The 20,202-nt window shown below is 42.8% G+C and overlaps 5 protein-coding genes and 2 long non-coding RNA genes across 16 annotated transcripts in view; 2 read left to right on the top strand and 5 right to left on the bottom strand.

Annotated features, from left to right (window-relative positions):
• Positions 1-81: 81 nt before the first annotated feature.
• Positions 82-3,471, bottom strand: LOC6903257 (zinc finger protein 883-like). 2 transcript variants are annotated; one of them, XM_015180983.2, is made up of 2 exons: positions 3,384-3,471; positions 82-2,348 (listed from the first exon to the last, which is right to left on the bottom strand). In XM_015180983.2, exon 2 carries the CDS (start codon positions 2,342-2,344, stop codon positions 584-586), a length of 1,761 nt encoding a protein of 586 aa, XP_015036469.1. In that variant the 5' UTR covers positions 2,345-2,348; positions 3,384-3,471; the 3' UTR covers positions 82-583. The 2 variants fall into 2 exon arrangements, with proteins under 2 accessions (XP_015036469.1, XP_015036468.1); XM_015180982.2 differs by lacking the exon at positions 3,384-3,471 and adding an exon at positions 2,437-3,110.
• Positions 3,472-3,815: 344 nt separating this feature from the next.
• The window catches only part of LOC117184131 (uncharacterized), a 74,708-nt gene continuing 58,321 nt past the window's right edge, over positions 3,816-20,202 (top strand). The window contains exons 1-3 of one of the 3 annotated variants that reach the window (XR_004469346.1): positions 3,816-3,952; positions 4,050-4,094; positions 4,251-4,434. This is a non-coding gene — a long non-coding RNA (uncharacterized lncRNA). Of the gene's footprint in view, positions 3,953-4,049; positions 4,095-4,250; positions 4,435-20,202 lie in introns of those variants that run through there. The other 2 variants (XR_004469347.1, XR_004469348.1) reach the window with 2 other exon arrangements.
• On the bottom strand, positions 4,367-5,558 carry LOC6903258 (zinc finger protein 782-like). 2 transcript variants are annotated; one of them, XM_002132921.3, is made up of 2 exons: positions 5,497-5,558; positions 4,367-5,395 (listed from the first exon to the last, which is right to left on the bottom strand). In XM_002132921.3, exon 2 carries the CDS (start codon positions 5,389-5,391, stop codon positions 4,426-4,428), a length of 966 nt encoding a protein of 321 aa, XP_002132957.3. In that variant the 5' UTR covers positions 5,392-5,395; positions 5,497-5,558; the 3' UTR covers positions 4,367-4,425. The 2 variants fall into 2 exon arrangements, with proteins under 2 accessions (XP_002132957.3, XP_033236331.1); XM_033380440.1 differs by having other exon boundaries at positions 4,367-5,411; positions 5,497-5,537.
• Positions 5,904-7,487, bottom strand: LOC6903259 (zinc finger protein 501-like). Of its 2 annotated transcripts, none has more exons than XM_015180984.2 (2): positions 7,382-7,487; positions 5,904-7,298 (listed from the first exon to the last, which is right to left on the bottom strand). In XM_015180984.2, the coding sequence occupies exons 1-2, from the start codon at positions 7,408-7,410 to the stop codon at positions 6,098-6,100; spliced, it is 1,230 nt and encodes a 409-aa protein (XP_015036470.1). In that variant the 5' UTR covers positions 7,411-7,487; the 3' UTR covers positions 5,904-6,097. The 2 variants fall into 2 exon arrangements, with proteins under 2 accessions (XP_015036470.1, XP_015036471.1); XM_015180985.2 differs by having other exon boundaries at positions 7,378-7,483.
• Positions 7,682-10,604, bottom strand: FIG4 (polyphosphoinositide phosphatase FIG4). Its single transcript, XM_001357044.4, has 3 exons — positions 10,414-10,604; positions 8,734-10,357; positions 7,682-8,670 (listed from the first exon to the last, which is right to left on the bottom strand). Exons 1-3 carry the CDS (start codon positions 10,492-10,494, stop codon positions 7,799-7,801), a joined length of 2,577 nt encoding a protein of 858 aa, XP_001357080.1. The 5' UTR covers positions 10,495-10,604; the 3' UTR covers positions 7,682-7,798.
• On the top strand, positions 10,731-11,738 carry LOC117184130 (uncharacterized). 3 transcript variants are annotated; one of them, XR_004469345.1, is made up of 2 exons: positions 10,731-10,859; positions 10,975-11,738. It is a non-coding gene; the product is annotated as an uncharacterized lncRNA (long non-coding RNA). The 3 variants fall into 3 exon arrangements; XR_004469344.1 differs by having other exon boundaries at positions 10,741-10,859; positions 10,936-11,738; XR_004469343.1 differs by having other exon boundaries at positions 10,767-10,859; positions 10,925-11,738.
• Positions 11,478-13,492, bottom strand: LOC26533994 (zinc finger protein 239-like). Of its 3 annotated transcripts, XM_033380429.1 has the most exons (3): positions 13,342-13,492; positions 13,071-13,251; positions 11,478-13,012 (listed from the first exon to the last, which is right to left on the bottom strand). In XM_033380429.1, exons 2-3 carry the CDS (start codon positions 13,093-13,095, stop codon positions 11,901-11,903), a joined length of 1,137 nt encoding a protein of 378 aa, XP_033236320.1. In that variant the 5' UTR covers positions 13,096-13,251; positions 13,342-13,492; the 3' UTR covers positions 11,478-11,900. The 3 variants fall into 3 exon arrangements, with proteins under 3 accessions (XP_033236320.1, XP_033236319.1, XP_015036472.2); XM_033380428.1 differs by having other exon boundaries at positions 11,478-13,265; positions 13,342-13,446; XM_015180986.2 differs by having other exon boundaries at positions 11,682-13,251.

Consider the following 20,202-nt stretch of genomic DNA (forward strand, 5'->3'; position numbering starts at 1 on the left):
GTTCGATTTTCTCACCTCTCAAGAGATAAATGAGCAGAACCATACGTGCCAAATATCAGAAGTCTCCTTTTTTAAAAAAGAAATTAAATGTCATAATAAAGTTTTTATTTTATAATTTAAAATCTTAATAAATAGATCCAATTGAATTTATCCAAGTAAATTTTATATATCCCATATTCTTAATTTAAATACCCTTTGCGAATCCATGAAGAAATAAACAAATGATTATTAATTATTTTCTTTTTAAGTTGGTGAACAATTTTAAATTTCATTTTAATTTTGATTTGTCAAAGACAAAAAAAAAGGATTTCATAGGAATTTATTTGCATGCAGATCTATAACCTGCTTGAGGCAAAGGACACATTCACAGACTTAACTAGTGGGCCGAAAGGTGTCCTTTGTCTGGAGCAATCAGAGCTTATCTGTTTTTCCTAGCTTCGCATGCAAGCAATCCTCAGGGTGCTTACGAGATTGTGAGATACCAGATAGTACCGGAATGGGACACAAGTCATTGGTTGTGAGAGTTAGTGTATGTCTTTGGTAGGTTTGGGTTTTGTATTTAAATTAGTTATTTAAAGTAGACTTAGGGTGAATATTCTCTATGAGTTCGGAAGTGTATTTTGAGATGGGAATTTTGATTAAATGACTTCAAACAGTGAGAGCACTGGAAGGGTCGTTCTCCTGTGTGAGTAAGGATGTGTCTATCAAGTTTGTATTTTTGTATAAAAGCCATTGGACATTCAGGGCATTCGAATGGTCGTTCATCCGTGTGCCAAAGTATATGATCTCGAAGAGAAGTGGCGTGAGCATAAGAACTAGAGCAGCGGGTACACTTGTACGGTCGTTCCCCTGTGTGAGTCCGGATGTGCACATTGAGAGTGGATTTTTCTGGAAACGACTTCGGGCAACGAGAGCATTTAAAGGGCCGCTCACCTGTGTGGGTGTGGGTGTGTATTTGAAGATGGGCGAGTTGTTTAAACGACATCGGACAGTAAGAACACTCGTACGGTCGCTCCCCCGTGTGAGTTCGACTGTGTTGTTTAAGTTCGGAATTCCGTGTGAATGACATCGAGCACTCAGGGCATTTGTAGGGTCGTTCCCCAGTGTGCGTACGGATGTGATTGCGGAGAGTTCCAGCGTGAGGAAAAGACTTGGAGCAGTGGGTACACTTGTACGGTCGCTCGCCCGTGTGAGTGCGGTTGTGTATCTCTAGGTTAGATTTGTCTGGAAATGATTTCGAACACTGAGTGCATTGGTAGGGTCGTTCACCTGTGTGAGAAAGGGTGTGTCTATCAAGTTTAGACTTATGTACGAAAGTTTTTGAGCAGGAAGAACATTTATACGGCCGTTCCCAGCTGTGAGTATGGCTGTGTCTTTGGAGGTCGGATTTTTCTTGAAATGACTCCGAGCAGTAACTACATTTGTAGGTTCGTTCATCCTTGTGCAAGCGCAAATGAATTCGGAGGCAATCGGATCGGGCAAAGGACTTAGGGCAGTGGGAACACTTATAAGGTCGTTCTCCCGTATGACTACGGATGTGTATCTTGAGTTCGAATTTTTGTGTAAATGACATCGGGCATTGGGAACATTTGAAGGGTCGATCACCCGTGTGTGTACGGGTGTGTCTATCAAGATTATATTTTTGTGCAAAAGACTTCGAGCAGTGGGAACATTTGAAGGGTCGATCCCCTGTGTGCATACGGGTGTGAGTTTGAAGATTGGATTTGAGTCGAAATTTCTTTGAGCAGAATATGCATTTGTAGGGTTGTTCTCCCGTGTGCGTACGGATGTGAAGCCGAAGAGTTCCGGAGTGAGAGAAAGACTTCGAGCAATGAGAACACTTATACGGTCGCTCGCCCGTGTGAGTTCGCATGTGAACTTTGAGATAGGATGCGTCTTTAAATGACTTCGAGCAGTGAGAACATTTATGTGGTCTATCAATTTTATCAGTGTTATCAATTTGATCCGTATTATCAGTGCTATCAATTTTATCAGCGTTATCACTTTTATCAGTGTTATCGCTACCATCTTGATCGGTTTGAAAATGTTTTTCACTCTGGTCACTTTCACTATCTGACGGTTCCCAGTCCTCATCTTCCTGACTATCGGAAAAGTCTTCTTTATTCTCCTGCACCACTGGAAAACTGCGTTCATGGCTCTGCTCACAAGTTTCCTTAAGATTGAATGCATTCACTGTAGCCTCTAGGCAAGGCGAACATATATTTTCTGTTAGTGAATCGCCTTGCCTAACCACGTATCCTGCGCACTCCGATTTTTGTGTCTCATCCAAAATACTTGCGAATGGTCCAGAATTTCGCATGCAAACTCTGCATATTTTCTCCATTGTCCTGCAAAAAAATTAAACGGAGTACAGAAACGCACAATTGCGCCAATTAACTTCTGTGCTTTTCCGAGTACATAAATATATATATGTACTTTTTATTGGCTTTTCTTCCTTGTCCAACTTTAGCTGAGGGTAGGTATAGGGTTGTACATATGAATATAATATGTACGATTCGATTTTGGTTCGTATTTAGCATGGAGCTGAATACATACGAAATCGAGCTGTAAAGCGCAAAAATTAGCACGCAAGGCGCGAAAGGCATCAGAGGGCGTATAGAATTAAATTATTTTAGTTGTGAAATAGTTTTTATCTAGGTTATAGTAATAATTTGAATTGAAGACTTGCTGTAAGAACGCGGAAAAAAACTGGTCAGTTTTTGTTAGTAACTGGAGAATTTAAGTACACTTGGAATCAATACATTCTATTAGGATACCGGTAGTCATACATGGAAAGTAATGGTATGTCAAAATGTTTCGATGTGGCATTCATTCCCGCATTATTTTTCTTGCTCTTATGGTAACTGGTGTGTAACTCATTTGGACACCAGAACAGACAGACAGAGCTCGAAACTGCCTTTGGTCATTGGTCACTGGCTAAGAAAATGCCAGAAACGTTTGAAAAGGTCCGGTCGTTCTTTTCGTGGGGGGGAAAAAATTGAGACCTATATCTTTTGTTTCTTAATGCTAACTGTGTAAATAATAAACGAGGTCTTCTTTTATACCCAGTACTCATTTTTCTAGCATTTGTCATGATAGACGAAAAAAAAACATAAAGAGAAAGAGAAGAACCACAACTGCTATTGTTTATAAAATTGGGTTGCAAGTGGATAGATAACCACGTATCTTTTATCGTATGCCAATTTCGGTATTGCCAACCATGAATTCCATTCTAAAGCGCATCAAGAAGGCGAGCAAATATCTACGAGTGCAAGATCAGCAGCAGGAGCACCACACTATTATACAGTTAGAACATTTGTAGGGTCTGTCCATAATATCCGTATTATTTTCTTCATCGGTTTCGAACTAGTTCGTTTGCTCACTTTTATCACAGATGTTTTCTTCTCTATCCTTTTCCATCAGTGTTAAATAAAGTTTATGGCTCTGCTCTCAGATGGTCTTTAGATTAGATCCTCAATGCAGGGCTGACATATGTGCTATCATGTCAGCAATACAAGTACCCAATGTTGGTCTTTCATCAAAAATATTTGTGAATGGTCCGGAGTTTGCCATGCAAACTCTGCTTTTATTAATTGCAAAAATGTAGTTTGGATGTTTCCTTGGCACTAATATGTTGTTTTGACCACAAAACTAGTAATTAGTGCTGTTAGACGCGAATTGTAGCACGACAAATTTATGTTATGCGAAAAGCCACAAAAAGTGCTGTTAGGCGCGAGAGGTATCGACGTGTTATCGAAATATTTTATGTTAACTGCAACGTTTTGCAGAAATTATATTCATTTAAATTCTGTGTTATATGATACTGCAAGAGGACAGAACAAGATAAAACACAAACTAAATTGCAAATCTGCAATGCTTCGAAGGACCCATGGGAGGAATTATTTGGGATCATACACAAGAGCAACGCCTGGGTTTAGTACCTATGCAACAGGTGCGGGCATGGAATACTGTTTTCTGAAAATAAATACATTCTCAAGCTGGTATTTATACAATTTATACGATTGACTCCTTTCTTTATTTTCATTTAGGTTCTGCTTTTAACACGCAACGTATCTCAATAGGACATGGCAATGGTATGTGCACATATTTATCAGTAACTTACATACCGGGTTATGCGCTGACCAACTTGCTGCGGATCAGCGCAGATAGCGTTGGGATGTAAATGGATAAAGTCTTACGTATCTATTATCGTTTGTCAATTCATGTTATTCTATATTCCATTCAATGAGGCCTCCAGATATCTGGCAGTGCAGGCCAGCACATGACTGAACTTTCGTTAATGCGTATGATAAACTATTCCTGAAGACCCTTGGAACGGTCCAACGAGTCTGGAAACGCTTGTCAATTGACGTTTGATACGTTTAATATTCTGTAAAATTAATCTTAAAGCAAACTTTTTAAACTTTAACAATTTTTCTGCGTGTGAGCGCGTATGTGTCGTTTTAGAGATACGTTATGGGCGAATGATTTCGAACAGTGAGTACAGGTATATGGTCGCTCCCCCGTGTGAGTGCGGATGTGTACTTTGAGTTCGATATTTTGTTTAAATGCCTTTGAGCAGTGTGAGCATTGGTAAGGTCGTTCACCTGTGTGGGACCGTGTGTGTATTTGAAGATGGGCGAGTTGCTTGTATGACATGGAGCACTGGGAACAATTATAAGGTCGCTCCCCCGTGTGAGTGCGGATGTGTACTTTGAGTTCCGAATTTTGGGTGAAGGACATCGGGCAGTGGGGACATAGGTATGGTCGTTCACCCGTATGTGTACGGATGTGTATCCGGAGAGTTCCATCGTGCGAAAAAGCCTTCGCGCAGTGAGAGCATTGGTAGGGTCGTTCGCCCGTGTGCGTTCGGGTGTGTCTTTCAAGTTTGGATTTTATTGTAAAGGACTTTGAGCAGTAAGAACATCTATACGGTAGCTCACCAGTGTGAGTGCGGATGTGTTCACTAAGATGGGACTTATGTTGAAAGGATTGAGAACAGTGGAAGCATTTGTAGGGTCGTTCGATATAATTCGTCTTAGCTCCAGTATCTTGTGAACATTCTGCATCAGTTTCCATATTGTTTGATTTGTCACTTCGACTACCTGACCAATCCTTGTCAGTCAGATTATACTTTACTGTCCTCACGCCCATCGCTTGGAACTGGAGTTTATGGCTCTGCTCACAGGTGCTCTTAAGATTGAATGCACTCACTGCATCCTCGAGGCAGGCCGGACATATATTTTCTGGTAGTAAATCGCCTGGCCTAACCTCGTACCCGGTACACTGCTCTATCATGTCAGCAATGCAAGTTTCCAATGTGGGTCTATCATTAAAAATGTTTGTGAAAGCTCCGGACTTTGTATTGCAAACTCTGCATATCTCCTCCATGGCCCTGTAATTGAATGAATCTTCACAATCGGAATACAATAATATACATCTACTGGTGAATCAAATGAAATATTATTTATTTAATCAAGAGCCACATATTATTACTTGCGAGTTGTTTTGTTGTGATTAGAGCTAATAACATAATGTGCTGTAAGGCGCGCAGCACATGGTAACAGGGTGTGTTAGTACTGTAAAAATATAGTATGGATGTTCCTGAAAGAGATTTTAATATTCTTTAGACTAACCTGAACTTTTCATATAACTTTTCAGCAATACAGTTCAAGAATACATTGTTAAATTGCAAAATGTTGTGGCATATTTTTATTAAATATACATATCTCTCTATTATATACAATTTTTGACGGGGATTGGCGCACGAGCAAAGCGAGGGTGCTGTGCTTGCCCCCTAGTACTCAATAAAACTGTACACAATATACAAATGTACTAGCTTTTTTGAGTGGGCGAACGATTAAGCAGCACCTGGAAAACTTAAATATTTGGGTCGTTGCGTCTGTGATTTGTGTGGATCCCTTTAATAGTTGCAACCATTCACTCGTATTCGAATGTACGCCTAAAGGTGTTCTTTTTCTGAGACTATTTCGCTCGTTTTTAGTTATTCCGGAAAGTTTCAAGATCTCGATCTGCAGTGGAAGAACTCGTGCCATTCTTCATGGAGCCTATGGATGTGAGTTCGATAGAAGGGAATTTATGCATCGGGTAGACTTGAAAGCTCTTGTCCCGTGTGAGAAAGGGTATGTCTTTTCAGAGATGAGTTGTGAATAAAGGCCTTTGAGCAGAACGAGCACTTGTAAGGATGCTCTCCAGTGTGAATACAGATATGTGCTTGGAGATCGGAACTTTTCATAAAGGACTTTGAGCAGTAGGAGCATTGGTGGTCGGATCGGTCCACCGTGTGAGTACGTAAGTGTGTATCAAGATTGGATTTTTGTATAAAGGACTTCGGGCAGTGGGAACACTGGTAGGGTCGTTCGCCAGTATGCAAACGGATATGAGCCCGTAGGCAAGCGGCTCGGGCAAAGGACTTGGGGCATTGAGAGCACTTAAACGGTCGCTCTCCCGTATGAGAGCGTATGTGCACTTGCAGCTCTGATTTTTGTGCAAACGACATAGAGCAGTCTGAACATTGGTATGGTCGTTCACCGGTATGCAACAAGATATGATCCCGAAGTGTTCCGGCATGGGAAAACGACTTTGGGCAATGAGAACATGTATACGGTCGCTCTCCGGTGTGTGTGCGGCTGTGTACTTTTAGATGAGACAGTTCTTGAAATGACTTCGGACATTCGGAGCATTGATGGGGCCGATCTCTTGTGTGGGTACGGATGTGTATTTGAAGATGGGAGTTCTGCTTAAACGTCTTCGAGCAATGCGTGCACTCAAACGGTCGCTCACCCGTGTGAATACGGATGTGTACTTCGAGTTCGCTTTTTTGTATAAATGACTTTGAGCAGTCGGGGCATTTGTAGGGTCGTTCACCCGTATGAAATTTGATGTGTCTATATAAGTTGCTTCTATGCGTATACCGCTTTGAACAATGGGGGCATCTAAATAAAGCATCGACGTCCTTATCATCTTTTTTGACTTTTTCATCACAGTTCTCGTCGTCACGATTATCACAGAGGACCTCTTCCATACCCGTCTCCCTTTCTTGGAAGTAGAGTCTGTGGCTCTGCACACAGATGGTCTTTAGATTGAATGCACTCACTGCATCCTCAAGGCAGGGCGGACATATGTTTTCTGGCAGTAAATCGCCTCGGCTAACCTCGTAGCCGGTGAACTCCGCTATCATGTCAGCAATGCAAGTATCCCAGTTTTGTGGCTTGTCGAAAATGTTTGTGAATGCTGCAGACGTACCCACGCAAACTCTGCATATTTTCTCCATTTTCCTGCAAGTAAATGAATCTTAAATAAACAGACAACAGGACTCGCAATTGCGCACTGGAACGCATTGAATATAAAACAAACCAACTTGTTTGGCTCTTCAGAATTGCAAAACATGTAGTATTGATGATTATTTGGCACAATTTAGTTTGTTTTGACAACAAAACAGAAGAAGTACAGCTGTTGGGCACGAAATGTATCTGTTAAATTATGTGCTGTTAGGCGCGGAAGGCATGTTAAATTATATTTAATGCTAATACAACAAACAACAAACCCAACAACGAATTAAATGACAATTGGGCATTAGTGTGAAACAGATTAAAGCTTTTCGTATGAACAGTTTGAGGCATTGCTTTTTGTTCACACATAGAAGAAATACACAATTTAATTTTGATGTCGCCGAATAGATTGAAATATTTAATTAGGAAACAATTTACAATTACATTTAGGTAGATACAATGTACATAAATACTTATAAGCATACGAATTAAATAATTTGCTGCTTCTATAGCTTCTGTACATATCGATAGAGCACATCGAACTCTTCAAACTTTGGCACGGCACTGAAGTTGCGCGGTGTTTTGCAGTACTCTCCATAGATAATCTGACTTTTGCTGGGAACGGTCGGTGGATGCACACTCAAATACGAGTTTGTGCCATAGTTGCTCAGGGGGCGCAGCGTGATGCCCCTCATGATCTTAGCGAGCTCTTGGTCGCGCTGGGCCACGGAAGTCTGGGCAGGCCGAGCTCCTCCACTGGACAGTTTTTCCAGTTGGACGTATTTCTTATAGATGGCCATGCTCTGCTTGGAGGGCGCATTAATGCTGCAGCCATAGACCTGATCCATTGAGGGGAGCACCGAAGCCAGCGTTATAGCGGCCGGCTCAGCCGATTCTGTTTGCTTGGCCTCTTTCTCGGCAAAGCTGGCACTAAGCTCCTCATCGCTGGAGCTGTCATCGCCTTCACTAGAGCTTGAAGAGTTGCTGTTCGTCGACCCCGTGGAACTATGGCCAGTCATCGAGGGATTTTGACGAGCTTTCCTTGACGTCTGAATCTGTCTCTGAAACGGACTGTAGTTTGTGCGGAATGTGGGCATAAAGCGCATTGCCAGCTGGCTTATCTCAAAGGCAATGTGTTCGCTAAGATCGGTCCACTTGAAGGACTGATGGTAATTTGAGTAGGCATCGATCATCTCCAAGCCATTGCTGTGTACGCGGAACAGCTCCTTGACGAGTTTGTTCGAATCGGCGCACGAGTATGGCAAGCACTCCCGTACCTTATGACGAACCCAATCGGTGATCTGTTTGCTATCCGTGCTGGGCACAAAGTCATTGTGCATATCGTAGTCGGTTTGTAGCTCCCATATAGGTTGAGTCACTAGATAAAAAACAAAAATACCACTATAGCAGTTACATTCGCAGAACTAAATGATATACTCACATTTTGTGTGACTGGGCTTGTAAATGCCAAGAAAGAGATTGATGCTGTGCTGCTTTTCAGTGTCGCTAAATGTATTGCTGTAGTAGCGACTGAGGGTCTGCATAACATCGTTGCCTTGGGAGCCCCAGGGAGCCGTCTTTCGATATGTCTTAATCCTATGGACCAGCTGAGAGCCACCATACTGCAACGCTAGAGTATCACCATGCTCCTCGTACAAGTGCTCCAGCATCGTTACACAATCCGAGTCAAACTCTAGCTTGGCCGACTTCAGAAAACCTAATCTCTCTAGTTGGTGCCCCAATGCACACTTTCCAATGGCAAACTGGGCCGAGTTGGTTCGGTCCAAGCAGTCCACGCAATTAGTGCGTACAATGCCAGTCTGAAGGCTGAGCTCGCTGCCTCGAGCTTTAAAGAACATATTCGTCAATTGAATCACACTTTCCGCGTATATAGCCAACTGATCCATGACGTTTCCACCACTCAAACGGCTCTGACGAGCCATATCGAAGTGTATGTGTTTCATTCGATGCGGCGGAGGTAGAAACTGATTTAGATAGCGAATGCTGTACTCCAGTTCCTTTGAGATGATAGACTCGTGCTTCCGACGCTCTCGCTTCTTAACCAGGTTAAGCATTATTAATGGTGCCCCATAGTGGAACAGCAGTCGCTCAAAATGCCGCGAGGGAGTCTGAGCGTAGGGATCACATATGACCACCTGTATCTGAGGCTTTGGAACCATTTTGCTGATGTCCTGCGACCAGTGGGATGGTATGGAGCCCCGCATTTGCGTAAAGGCGCACAGTCGCTGACCGTCGCTTACAATTTGCTCCGTCTCCACTTCATTGGCTACATCGCCCTGGAAGTTTGCACCTCGCTTTAGGAAGCGTGTACCCGCAAAGCGCGTACTGCGTCGCGCTATAAGGCAGACATTTACATGCCGTCCAAAGATGCTGATGCACGATTGACTAACAAACCCGTGGGTGACCTCCAGAAGCCAGTCCTTTAGCATTATACCCTCCATTGGTTGCAGAAGATAGGCATTCCATACAAAACGCTTGCGGGAATCGCTTCGAAATGCATAGTCCACACGCTCATGAATCTGTGCCACGTTATTAGTCAGCGTGTTCCAGTCGGGTAGTGGCTCGTCCCGATCCAGGTCCACTTTGGCTCCCACAAAGCGCGGCGCCGATTCATTATACTGCAGCGTTCGTGTCAGATCATACGAATAGGAGAAATAAAAGTTGCTTCGCAGGTCGATGTTCTGAAACATTTTCTTGTAGCGATCCTCGTGTGGGTGCGGTGGTCGCTGGGATGTCACCTCGTTCACACGTACCATTACTGTGTCCTTAATGGTGTAGACCAAATGATTTCCAATGAAGGCACAACACTTGCGCTTGGTAACCAGTATCAGGTAGTAGCCCTCGAGAAATCTGACAAAGCCCAACACCCCATAGGCTGATGTCACCTTCGGTGAGCCCGTGAGGGAAGCCACAAATCGTCTGATTTCCAAGTTATTGAACTCGTTGGCATTTTCCTCGATACTCAAACGGTTGTGTGCCAGCCGATCGATGGTGAGCAACCGAAATCTAGTCTCGCGGTTGTTGCTGCCCACCAAATACAAACGCTGAAACACGCAGAGTTATCAAATAAAATTTTCAATTAAAAGTGACATCTACTTACTGTGCGGGTCTCATAGAGCACTACCTTCTGTATGCAACTGATCAGAGGATTAAATACTATATTTGGGTTTCCATTGTTCATGTTATATGCGTTTCGATGCGCTTTTCCGAGAATGGACGACAATTTGTTGTATTTGGCAAGAATTATTTGTTTTGGCAACAAAACATCATAAAACGAGCTGTTGGACGCGAAATGTAGCTCGCCAAATTTATGTTGTCCGGACAGCCCACAAAAAGTGCTGTTAGGCGCCAGAGGTATCGACGGGTTATCGAAATATTTTATGTCAGCTGCAATGTTTTGTTGAAATTATATTTATTTAAATTTTAAGCTGTATGATCTTTTCAAAAAGACAGAACAAGATAAAGCACAATTTAAATGCATATCTGCAATGCACCGGAGGACTAGTGGATTATGCGCAAGAGAAACGCCTAGGGGTATGGAATACTGTAAGTGGATTTGATGAAGATACATATGTAAATATTTGCTTTTTATGTAAATAAATTCTCAAAAGTCCTTTCGCAGCAAATTCTTTGCTTTAATTTCCAAACATTCAACATTTAGATGCCGTTGAATGCTTCTGACACCTTGTCAGCAGTGATGAACACCTCGGAGTATATCAGTCCATTGGCCACTTGAATTTGTTCCTTCCTTTTTGTATTTAGGTTTCGAGCCTCATCAGCTACCATTGGGGAGATGCATGTATCCGGACTAGGCCTATAGCATTAGTTGGATAATCACATATATTTCACACTGATCGGCATTCCGGGCAATGAACGGTCATAGCTGGAGAATTTCGGAGGTTCGGATGTTGCTATCACCAGAACAGCTTTTTTAAATTGAAGGATACGATAGTAATACTTAGGATAGTACTTAAACCGAATCTAGATGCTGGTTTGCTCTTGAGTTTTCCTGGAGTTTCTTATCAACTCCAGTCCACTGCTCTTCCTTCGGCCTTGTCATATCTGCCAATTTGTATGCCCGGTACTTAAAGAGAATAAGGATTATTATATGCGTGCAAGTACACATACATGTACATATTTATATGGCAGAAAGAACCGTTTCCAGCCCCATAAAGTAAATATTTTCGATCAGCATAACCATATCTGTCCGTCTGTCCCGATGAGCGCCTATATCTCGGAGACTATAGTCGATATTCCACTGTTGCAAGTATATTCCCGCGCAAAGGACGAACATCTGTGGCATCAACAATTTTAAAACTATACGAAACCTGAAACACGGAATTGTTTGTTATGGATAAAAACCTTTTGTTTGTCATTGTATAATGTTTTTATTATAATAACTACCATATCAACATCAAAGTTAAATTATTTGCACATCGTTTTGTTTTTTAAATATCGTTGACGTCCGGCATCGTACTGAAAGCACTACTTCGGTCGTTCTTCCCAGTGAGAGAGAATATTATGTGACCGTTGAAATGGGCCTTTTCTTAAAATAGCTTCGAGCCCTAAGCACATTGGTAGGCTCGTTCAGCCGTGTTGCGAACGAATGTGTCTGTTAAAAGTAGATCCTTGTACGAAGGTTTTCGAACAGTGAGAGCACTGGTAGGGTCTTTCACCTGTGTGGGTGCGAATGTGTATTTGGAGATGAGAGAGTTGTGTAAATGACTTCGAGCAGTGAGAACACTTATGCGGTCGCTCCCCAGTATGAGTACGTATGTGTGCGCTGTGATGGGCTTTTTGTTTAAATGACTTGGAGCAGTGGGTACACTGATATGGTCGCTCAATCGCGCATTTTTGGATGTGCAATTTGAGTGACTCTTTCTCTTGAAATGACTCCGGGCAGTGACAACATTGAAGGGGTCGCTCTACAGTGTGAGTACGGCTATGTGCCTTGAGATTGTGTTTTTCTGTAAAGGATTTTGAGCAGTCGGAACATTTGAAGGGTCGTTCATTTCTGTGCCAACGCAGGTGTCTTTTGAAACAGTACAGTTGGGAGAAAGACTTTGAACAGTGAGAGCATATATAGGGTCGTTCGCCTGTGTGCGTACGGGTGTGAATCTTTAGATATCCCTGCGAGCTAAATGACTTTGTGCAGTGAGAGCATAGGTAGTGTTTTTTACTTGAAGGGAAACGTGTGTGGTCTTGAAGATGGGAGCATTGGTAGAGTCGATCACCCAGCTGTGTGCGGTTCTGTATCTGACGATGGGCAATTTGTTTAAACGACATCGAGCATTGCGAAAGTTTGAAGGGTCGATCATCGGTGTGCTTATGGGTGTGTCTTTCAAGATTATATTTATTTGCAAAAAACTTCGAGCAGTAGGAACATTGGTAAGGTTGATCACCTGAGTGCGTTCGAGTGTGTGATTGGAGCTGGGATTTTTGATGAAAGGATTTTGGGCAGTCGGCGCATTTGTAGGGACGTTCCACATTGTGTATTTTTTTGTGTCTATTTAGATTCGATTGACGCGTATAGCTCTTTGGACAAAGACTACATTTGAAGAGATTATCGAGATCCTTATCACTTTGGACCTCTGCATGGGGTTCAAATTGGATCGATTGCTCACTTTCAATATCTGAGGGTTCCCAATCCTCGTCTTCCAGATTGTCACAGATGTCTTCTTCTCTATACTCCTCCATCACTGGGAAATAGAGTTTATGACTGTGCTCAAGGGTTTTCTTAAGGGTGAATGCACTCACTGCATCCTCGAGGCAGGGCGGACATATGTTTTCTGGTAGTAAATCGCCTCGCCTAACCACGTACCCGGTGCACTGTGCTATCATGTCAGCAATACAAGTATCCAATGTTGGTCTTTCATCAAAAATATTTGTGAATGCTCCGGAGTTTGCCATGCAAACTCTGCATATTTCCTCCATAGTCCTGCAAGTAAATGACTATTATATATAAGAATACAGGACGCGCAATTACATGCAGGAACGCATCGGATACAAAACAAAACAACGAACTAACTTGTGTAATAATTGCAAATTGTTTAGATTGAGGTGTCTTTGGTACGAATTGTTTGTTTTGACCACAAAACATAATAATTAGAGCTGTTAGACGCGAAATGCAGCTCGACAAATTTATGTTATGCGGACAGCCAACGAAAAGTGCTGTTAGGCGCGAGAGGTATCGATGTGCTATCGAAATAGTTTATGTTAACTGCAATGTTTTGAAGAAATTATATTTATTTAAATTTTGTGTTGTGATACTTCAAGTGGACGCATCGAAGAATTAATGGATTATGCTCAAGAACAACGGACCAGCTTTGTACCTATGCAACAGGTGGCGGCATGGAATACTGCAAGTGTATTTGCTGAATATATAAATACATTCTCGAGATACAATTTTACGTCCTTTCACAGCGCAAAAAGCATATAATCGAATGAATCGGGTGAATGAATGAAAGAATCGAATGAATGAATGTGTTATCGAATCTAACAATAATGCTATTCATATAATTTGTTTTTCCTTTTGAACTGATTTGATTAATAAATTCTGAATAGCAAAATATTCTATGACCCGAATTACTGACAAAAAAATTAGAGCTGTTAGACGCCAGATGAACCAAAAAAGAAGTCCGGGTAGGCGCGAAAACAAATGGGTATTTGTGTATCAATTATTGTATTCTTTTGCTTTAACAAAGCTTTAGGAAGGTTTTGCGAGGTCCCCGGTGTTCCCGGTGTCGCTCCCAACCAGTCGGTGCTCTCTATCTGGCAGATCGTTCAAATGGGCTCTGTGGGCACATGTTCCTCCTGTGCTTGCGTGCTTGCTGCCTTCAGCTGCAGACGCTTCTGCGTTTTTTCTGCCATCCTGATTGAACCTCATGCAGGATATGATATCCGCATCTTTGATATCCGGCTTTCTGCTGTCTCTCTTACTTACATAATTGGCAGCACTAACAACGTCGCAAAAATGTGACTTAAGAATTGGCAGTATTTCGCATTCGAAATTGACTCGTTCAGTTTTAGTCCAATTTAGCGAAGAACTAAACCAGATGAAACCGAGCACCGTGGCGCGCAGGATGTCATAGTTGGAACTCACTTTATGTTAAGGTTTCATACATATCAGCTTCCCGGATATCCGCTGCCGTCTACTAGAGGGCGTTTGGTGGGTGCGCCACCTGCTGAGAAATCCAAATTGTATGAAGATTTCATGCACTTCAGCATTTGTCGAGTGACAAGAATATAATTTACATACAGCGGCGAGACTTTGTCAGACATAGGTTAGATTAATTACATGTGCATGTAGCTTACATGTTACCGATGTGTATTACCGAACATGTAGCAAACAAACTTTCTGGATAAGATCCCAGGGTCTTCAGCTTTGGCGTTCGCCTTTCGCCGTTTTGTGATTGACCGGGTAATGTTATTTTATTTCCAACCCGTTCATCATTTCCATTTTTTCTTGTTCCTCTTCTCTTATTTTGTATTCCCTCCAGCTTCCGCCGCAGCTCCTTCTCCTCTCGGGATGTCCAATGGTCCTTTACCCTGGTCATTTACATTTACATTATAAGGACTTTGACTATGGTAACCAATGGATTGGCTACGCGGGCTACTAGACTCTAGATAGATCTCGTTGTTGTTTTAGGATAGGTTTAAGATAGATACAACTGTTTTCCAGTTGTTTATTTATTCATACTAAGTTTAGTTTTTATGAATTAATATGGAACGCGGGGGTTTTCCAATTAAACGATCCTATTTAACAGTCAGGAAAACAGGAAAATATGACTGGAGAAAATATCCTTGATAAGGGCTTCACCAATCAAGGATTTTCTTACGATCACAGGAAGCCGTCCAAATAGCGACGAAATCGGAATATGATGTAACCATCATGAAATTTGCCAAAAATCAGCCTCATTTTCGTAGTGGAGATTTTGATGCCGTTCGACAGTCTGGATCCTTACGATCCTGGCAAAGTTGGTCTTTCACCGATCTGGCCATATTTATGTGAGATATAGCCTTCCAAACATTTGGATGTGCATATCATTTAAATACTGGTTTCATTTTCTTCCAACAACATAGGCTATACATATTTAGTATTCTCGGCTATTTTCGAACCGATCTGGGCGTTCCAGGCCTTTTTGTAATCGGGATAGTTTTCCGGATACCGGATACAGGATTCAGAAAGGATGATTTTTCAATAGTTTTATTCATCATAACTAAGCTTAGTATAAATAAATAAACAAGGGGAAAAACTTTTTATTTACTATTTAAATATATGGACGCGTATATCCTTAAACCTAACTACATAGAACGAAATATATCTGGAGTGTAGTAGCCCGCGTATTCCCATCGTCAAAGTCCTTGTTGTCGATGGCCGGGTTGAAGGATAACGATGGCAAGGGTGTGCTTCTAGGCCTTGGTCTGTCTCGAATCCGCCTCGGCAATGCTTTAATAGGACTCCGTCTGGCGGGGGATATCGGATACGACTCGGTTTGTGGCAAAGGTTTGTGGGGTACATAGATCCTCTGTGAATTAATATATATTTCAGAATATATCCACAATTATCTACTGATTCACTTACGCCGTCGATCACCTGTCCCTGCTGCAGCCGTCGGGACGCCAAATTTCGAAAATTAAAGGAAGAAATAAATAAAGTAAATTAATAAATAAATAAATTACCTAGTGAGCTAAAAAGAGGGGACCGCGATGAGGGAATACAAAATAAAAGAAGACGAACAAGAAAAAATTGTCTGTAAAAGATGAATAGTGGAAAAATAACTTACCCGATCAAAGCCGATGGGATAAACACAGAATCGTGCAGGAGGGAAGACGGTGTCGGTGAAGTATGCTCCTTCGAAGCACGTACGTCGTGCCGTAATATTTTCCATGTAATCCGCACGACGACGAAGAATTCGCCAAGAAATCCTTTTTATAGACATAATTGACCTCCACTCGCATTCGATTCCTGGTCCTCTTGCTGCTGCTGAGGCTGCGGGCCTTCTGCCAATCTGTTATCGAGTACAGAAGAACTTCGTATGGATCATTAATAGTTTCCAGGGAGAGTAGTCGATCGGCAGAAAACAGTACGCGCTGCAATAAAACCCTACCAATAACCATGGCCCCAGTCACTCTGCTTCTTGCATTCAAGCTAATTGCTCTGAAGTCTGACATTAAGACCAACCCTTGCCACGTTTAGCCCCAAGCATATGCCAAATCCGCCTCCAGCTGCGGCAGCCACGGGCAGTGGTAAATGGGGATAGACCAACTATGAAAATTTGCCACAATTTGTGGGTGCAACAGACTCTGAGTTTCCCACCTCCAAAATTTGACGCCTGATCAATAATATTGACTGAGTTGTGGAAATTCTCACACACACACACTGACGGAGGTGGGAAAATTTGCATGCAGTCGGGGCACGAATGAGAGCCATGATGGTGATGGTGATGGTGATGATGATGAAATTAAAGCAATACAACTGCCAGGAACGAGGTGCCGGAACCGGGGTGCTCTACCCAAATATAGACAGAGAGGTAACAGACAGACAGATTGAGTGAGTGACTGAGCCCGGGATTGGAATGCAATTGGTTGACTGCATAACATTGGTGGAACCGTTTTGGAGGCGAGCAATGCTATGCACATACATATCTCTCGTGTATTCCATGCACAAGTAGGAAATTACAAACGGATGTGAATGCATGAATTCCAGTTGAAGGACTACCAATGCCAGCCGTCCCTTCCCTTCCCTCCCATCCCCTCCCATCCCTCCCTTCCCCGCATGACAATCTCTGGCAAACAGTTCAATAAACCTCAGCAAACAAATTTAATATGCGTGGACAGTGTGGGTTGACAGTCATGACAACGCATCCAGACTTTCCAGCATTCTTGTACGTGTGTGTACGTGTGTGTGGGTGTGTGTGGGTGTGTTGAGAGAGCAGTTCAATTGTAATTAATTGGCCATGTCTTGCAGTCAAAATTAACACGTTTGCATCAAATAAACTTGATACGAACTCATTCAGCATTCAGCACTCAGAACTCAGCACTCGAATATCAGAATATTAGAAGTTCTCATGTAGTTCGAATTGTCATTGAATCGATGCCGAAAGCAATCCAAAATGCTTTAATGTGTATGAAGAAGAGTTTGATTCTAAATGAGACTTAGGAACTCAAAATTGGATGGTGATTTCACGTAATATTAACTTAACTTTGCTGGCTTTTAGTTTTTCAAAGATGCAGGCTCAACACGGATGAAGGGAGAGCGCTTGCTTCCCCCCTCTTCGGCCCAACTTCACATATCGTTGCACTCGTTTGTTCACTCGCGAATGTTTATTTAGTCGATGGCAATTAAAGTCTCGCGCCAAATTAAATGAAAACCATTTGCGCTCATTTCAAGCAGAATAAAATAATACAAACTCTAATTTATATGAAACTGCGCGTATGCCAAACTAAATGCATCCCCGCCCCGCCCCGCCCCGCCCCGCCCCGCTCCGCCCCTATTTCACCCCTACTTATTTTCCTTTTTTTAGTTTCGTTTTTTTTTTGTGCAATTTTTTATTTTAGTTGGCGCTACTTTTTAAAATCAAAGTTAGTGGGAGAGGGACGGAGAATAAGTGCAAGAGGGGATTGGGAATGGAAATGGGAATGGGAGTGGGTTGTGTGGCAGGTTTGGGTCGGGGCCAGTCCATTCCGCTTCCAACTAAATAAATAAAAAGTGAATTTTTAATTAAAAGTTAAGTGGCAACTCATTTAAATTTATGTTGACTCAAGCGTCATAGCAAAACAGTTGGAGAACCCAAACAGAGGGAGAGACAGAGAAAGAGAGATGGAGAGAGAGAGAGAGAGAGAGGGTGCATAGAAGTGGAGTGGGGACGAAAAGAAAAAATAGTGCAAGTGGGTGGGCCTGGGCCGGGGTTGGGTTCGGGTTCGGGTTCGGGGCATCATGGTGTGTGGCGGCACTTCACTCCTTAATAAGCATTATGCACCGCAGGACCTTGACGGAGGGGGAGATGGACTTCCGAGACCGCATGCCCAACGAACACTATCGGAACACAATGCAATGCTACTCTATCGCGAAAGGATCAAATCTGTCCAGCAATGGCAATAAACGAACAAAAACTTTAATGGAAAATTTCCCATTTTTATAATTATGCGAAGAGATATTTATTCTATGGGATTCAAGTCTCTCCCATCATCCCAATTCATTTTCCAAACGACTTAAGCTGGTCAAAGCTGATTATTGAACAATTTCCGCTGGTGGGCGCTGCCCCCAGGACCGGCAGGACGGCGGCTGCCAAAAGAGCCGAACTTGCTCCAATCCCAGCTTCACTTCACTTGAGAATGCATCTCTCCAAGTTTCGCTGTAAATCTCTGGCTCTCCCTGGAGAAACTTGCGCGTTAGTTTCGCTTGGATTGGATCGGCTTGGCGGTCGGGGAGGTGGGAACACTTACATAATTGAATGGGCGGAGATAAGAAAAGCCTTGCTCGCCATGAACTTTATCATTATTTTGTGTTAATTATGCATCTTTCGACGGTCGGATGTAGCGAAAGGGGGAAAGGGGAATGGGCGGCATGGCGGTCGGGTGAAATTCTCTTCTCAATGCCCAATTATCATTTTTGGGGCTGGGAACTTTTGCGGCACTTAATAACCAAGATCCCAGACAGTACCGACCTCAGCAGACAAAAACTTTATCCGCTGTAGTAACTCCTGGCGGAATGGACTCCTGGAGGAGTGGAATGGAAGGAGGGGGCGCGGGGATTATCAATTTTCAGTTTTCAGTTTTCAGTTCGCTTTTCATTATGGAAACCTTTGAACTTTCCGCAATAAGTTCGCTGGCAAGGCTTGCACTTTTCGCTGCCATGGACTATTCCCCGGCCATTTTTCGAGGGTTTTCCACTCCAGTCTGTGCAGGGCTGTCAATTAGCCGAAGCCCTCAAACCGAACAATGGATAAATAATTCAACCGGACTACAGCGCATCTCCTTTGCTCGGAATAGGCATAAACCAAAGGCGCGCCAATCCAATCTCTTTCTGTCTGATGCTTGACTAAACACCCACACACACACACACACACACAGCCAGCACCCAGCACCCAGCAAACAAAAAAAAAACTAAATAATTTTCATCTATAACATCCCTTTCCCAGTGTCACTCCCGCCCCCACTCTTCTTCCATCGCAGAGCTGACTTGAAGTGTTGTACGTTTTTTGTTCTGTTTTATTTTTTCGGCTATTCTCTCTCGCTGTGTTCCTCCTGCACGAAAATTAAGTTTGTTTTCCATTAAGTTAAATAATTACGAAATTATCCACCAAAGGAGTGACTACAGAGGGTGGAGGGGTGGGTGTGGAGGTGGGTGTGGGGCGTTGCCGGAATAGCAGCTGCAGCGCTGTTGCCCCTTGTGCTCAGTGTGTAACTGCCAATGATAGCTGCCTCCTGCTTGACTGACTAACTATTTGGCCAGGGCTGGAGGATGGATCAGCCAAGAAGATCCAATTTCCTACCAATGGGGATATGGGACTAATGTCAGGATATTGTAGAGGAAGGAAAAGCCTGTACCATCTGTACCAAATGATGTCCTAGCTGGTGCAAGGACTGGGTGTTCTGGAACTTTGTTATTCCCTTAGCATCCCTGGACTACTAATATTTCAATTCCTGGACATATCCAACCCTGGACGAGCAACGAGAACCGTCAGTTCGGCAAAGAGGAATCGCGAAAAGTTTCGCTTAAACGATGTCTCAACACAGGCTCATTATCTTTGGCCCTACTCGTACTCCTCGCTGCTTCTTTGCTCCGCCCTCCACCTACTTCTGGGGCCGTGTCTTTTCTTTAACGCTTCGCTAATCAAATTCAACATTTTTCCGTTTTAATTTGACAATTCGAAAACAGACAGCC

This window comes from Drosophila pseudoobscura, chromosome 4 (assembly GCF_009870125.1).
Source record: "Drosophila pseudoobscura strain MV-25-SWS-2005 chromosome 4, UCI_Dpse_MV25, whole genome shotgun sequence".
Lineage (NCBI taxonomy): Eukaryota > Metazoa > Arthropoda > Insecta > Diptera > Drosophilidae > Drosophila > Drosophila pseudoobscura.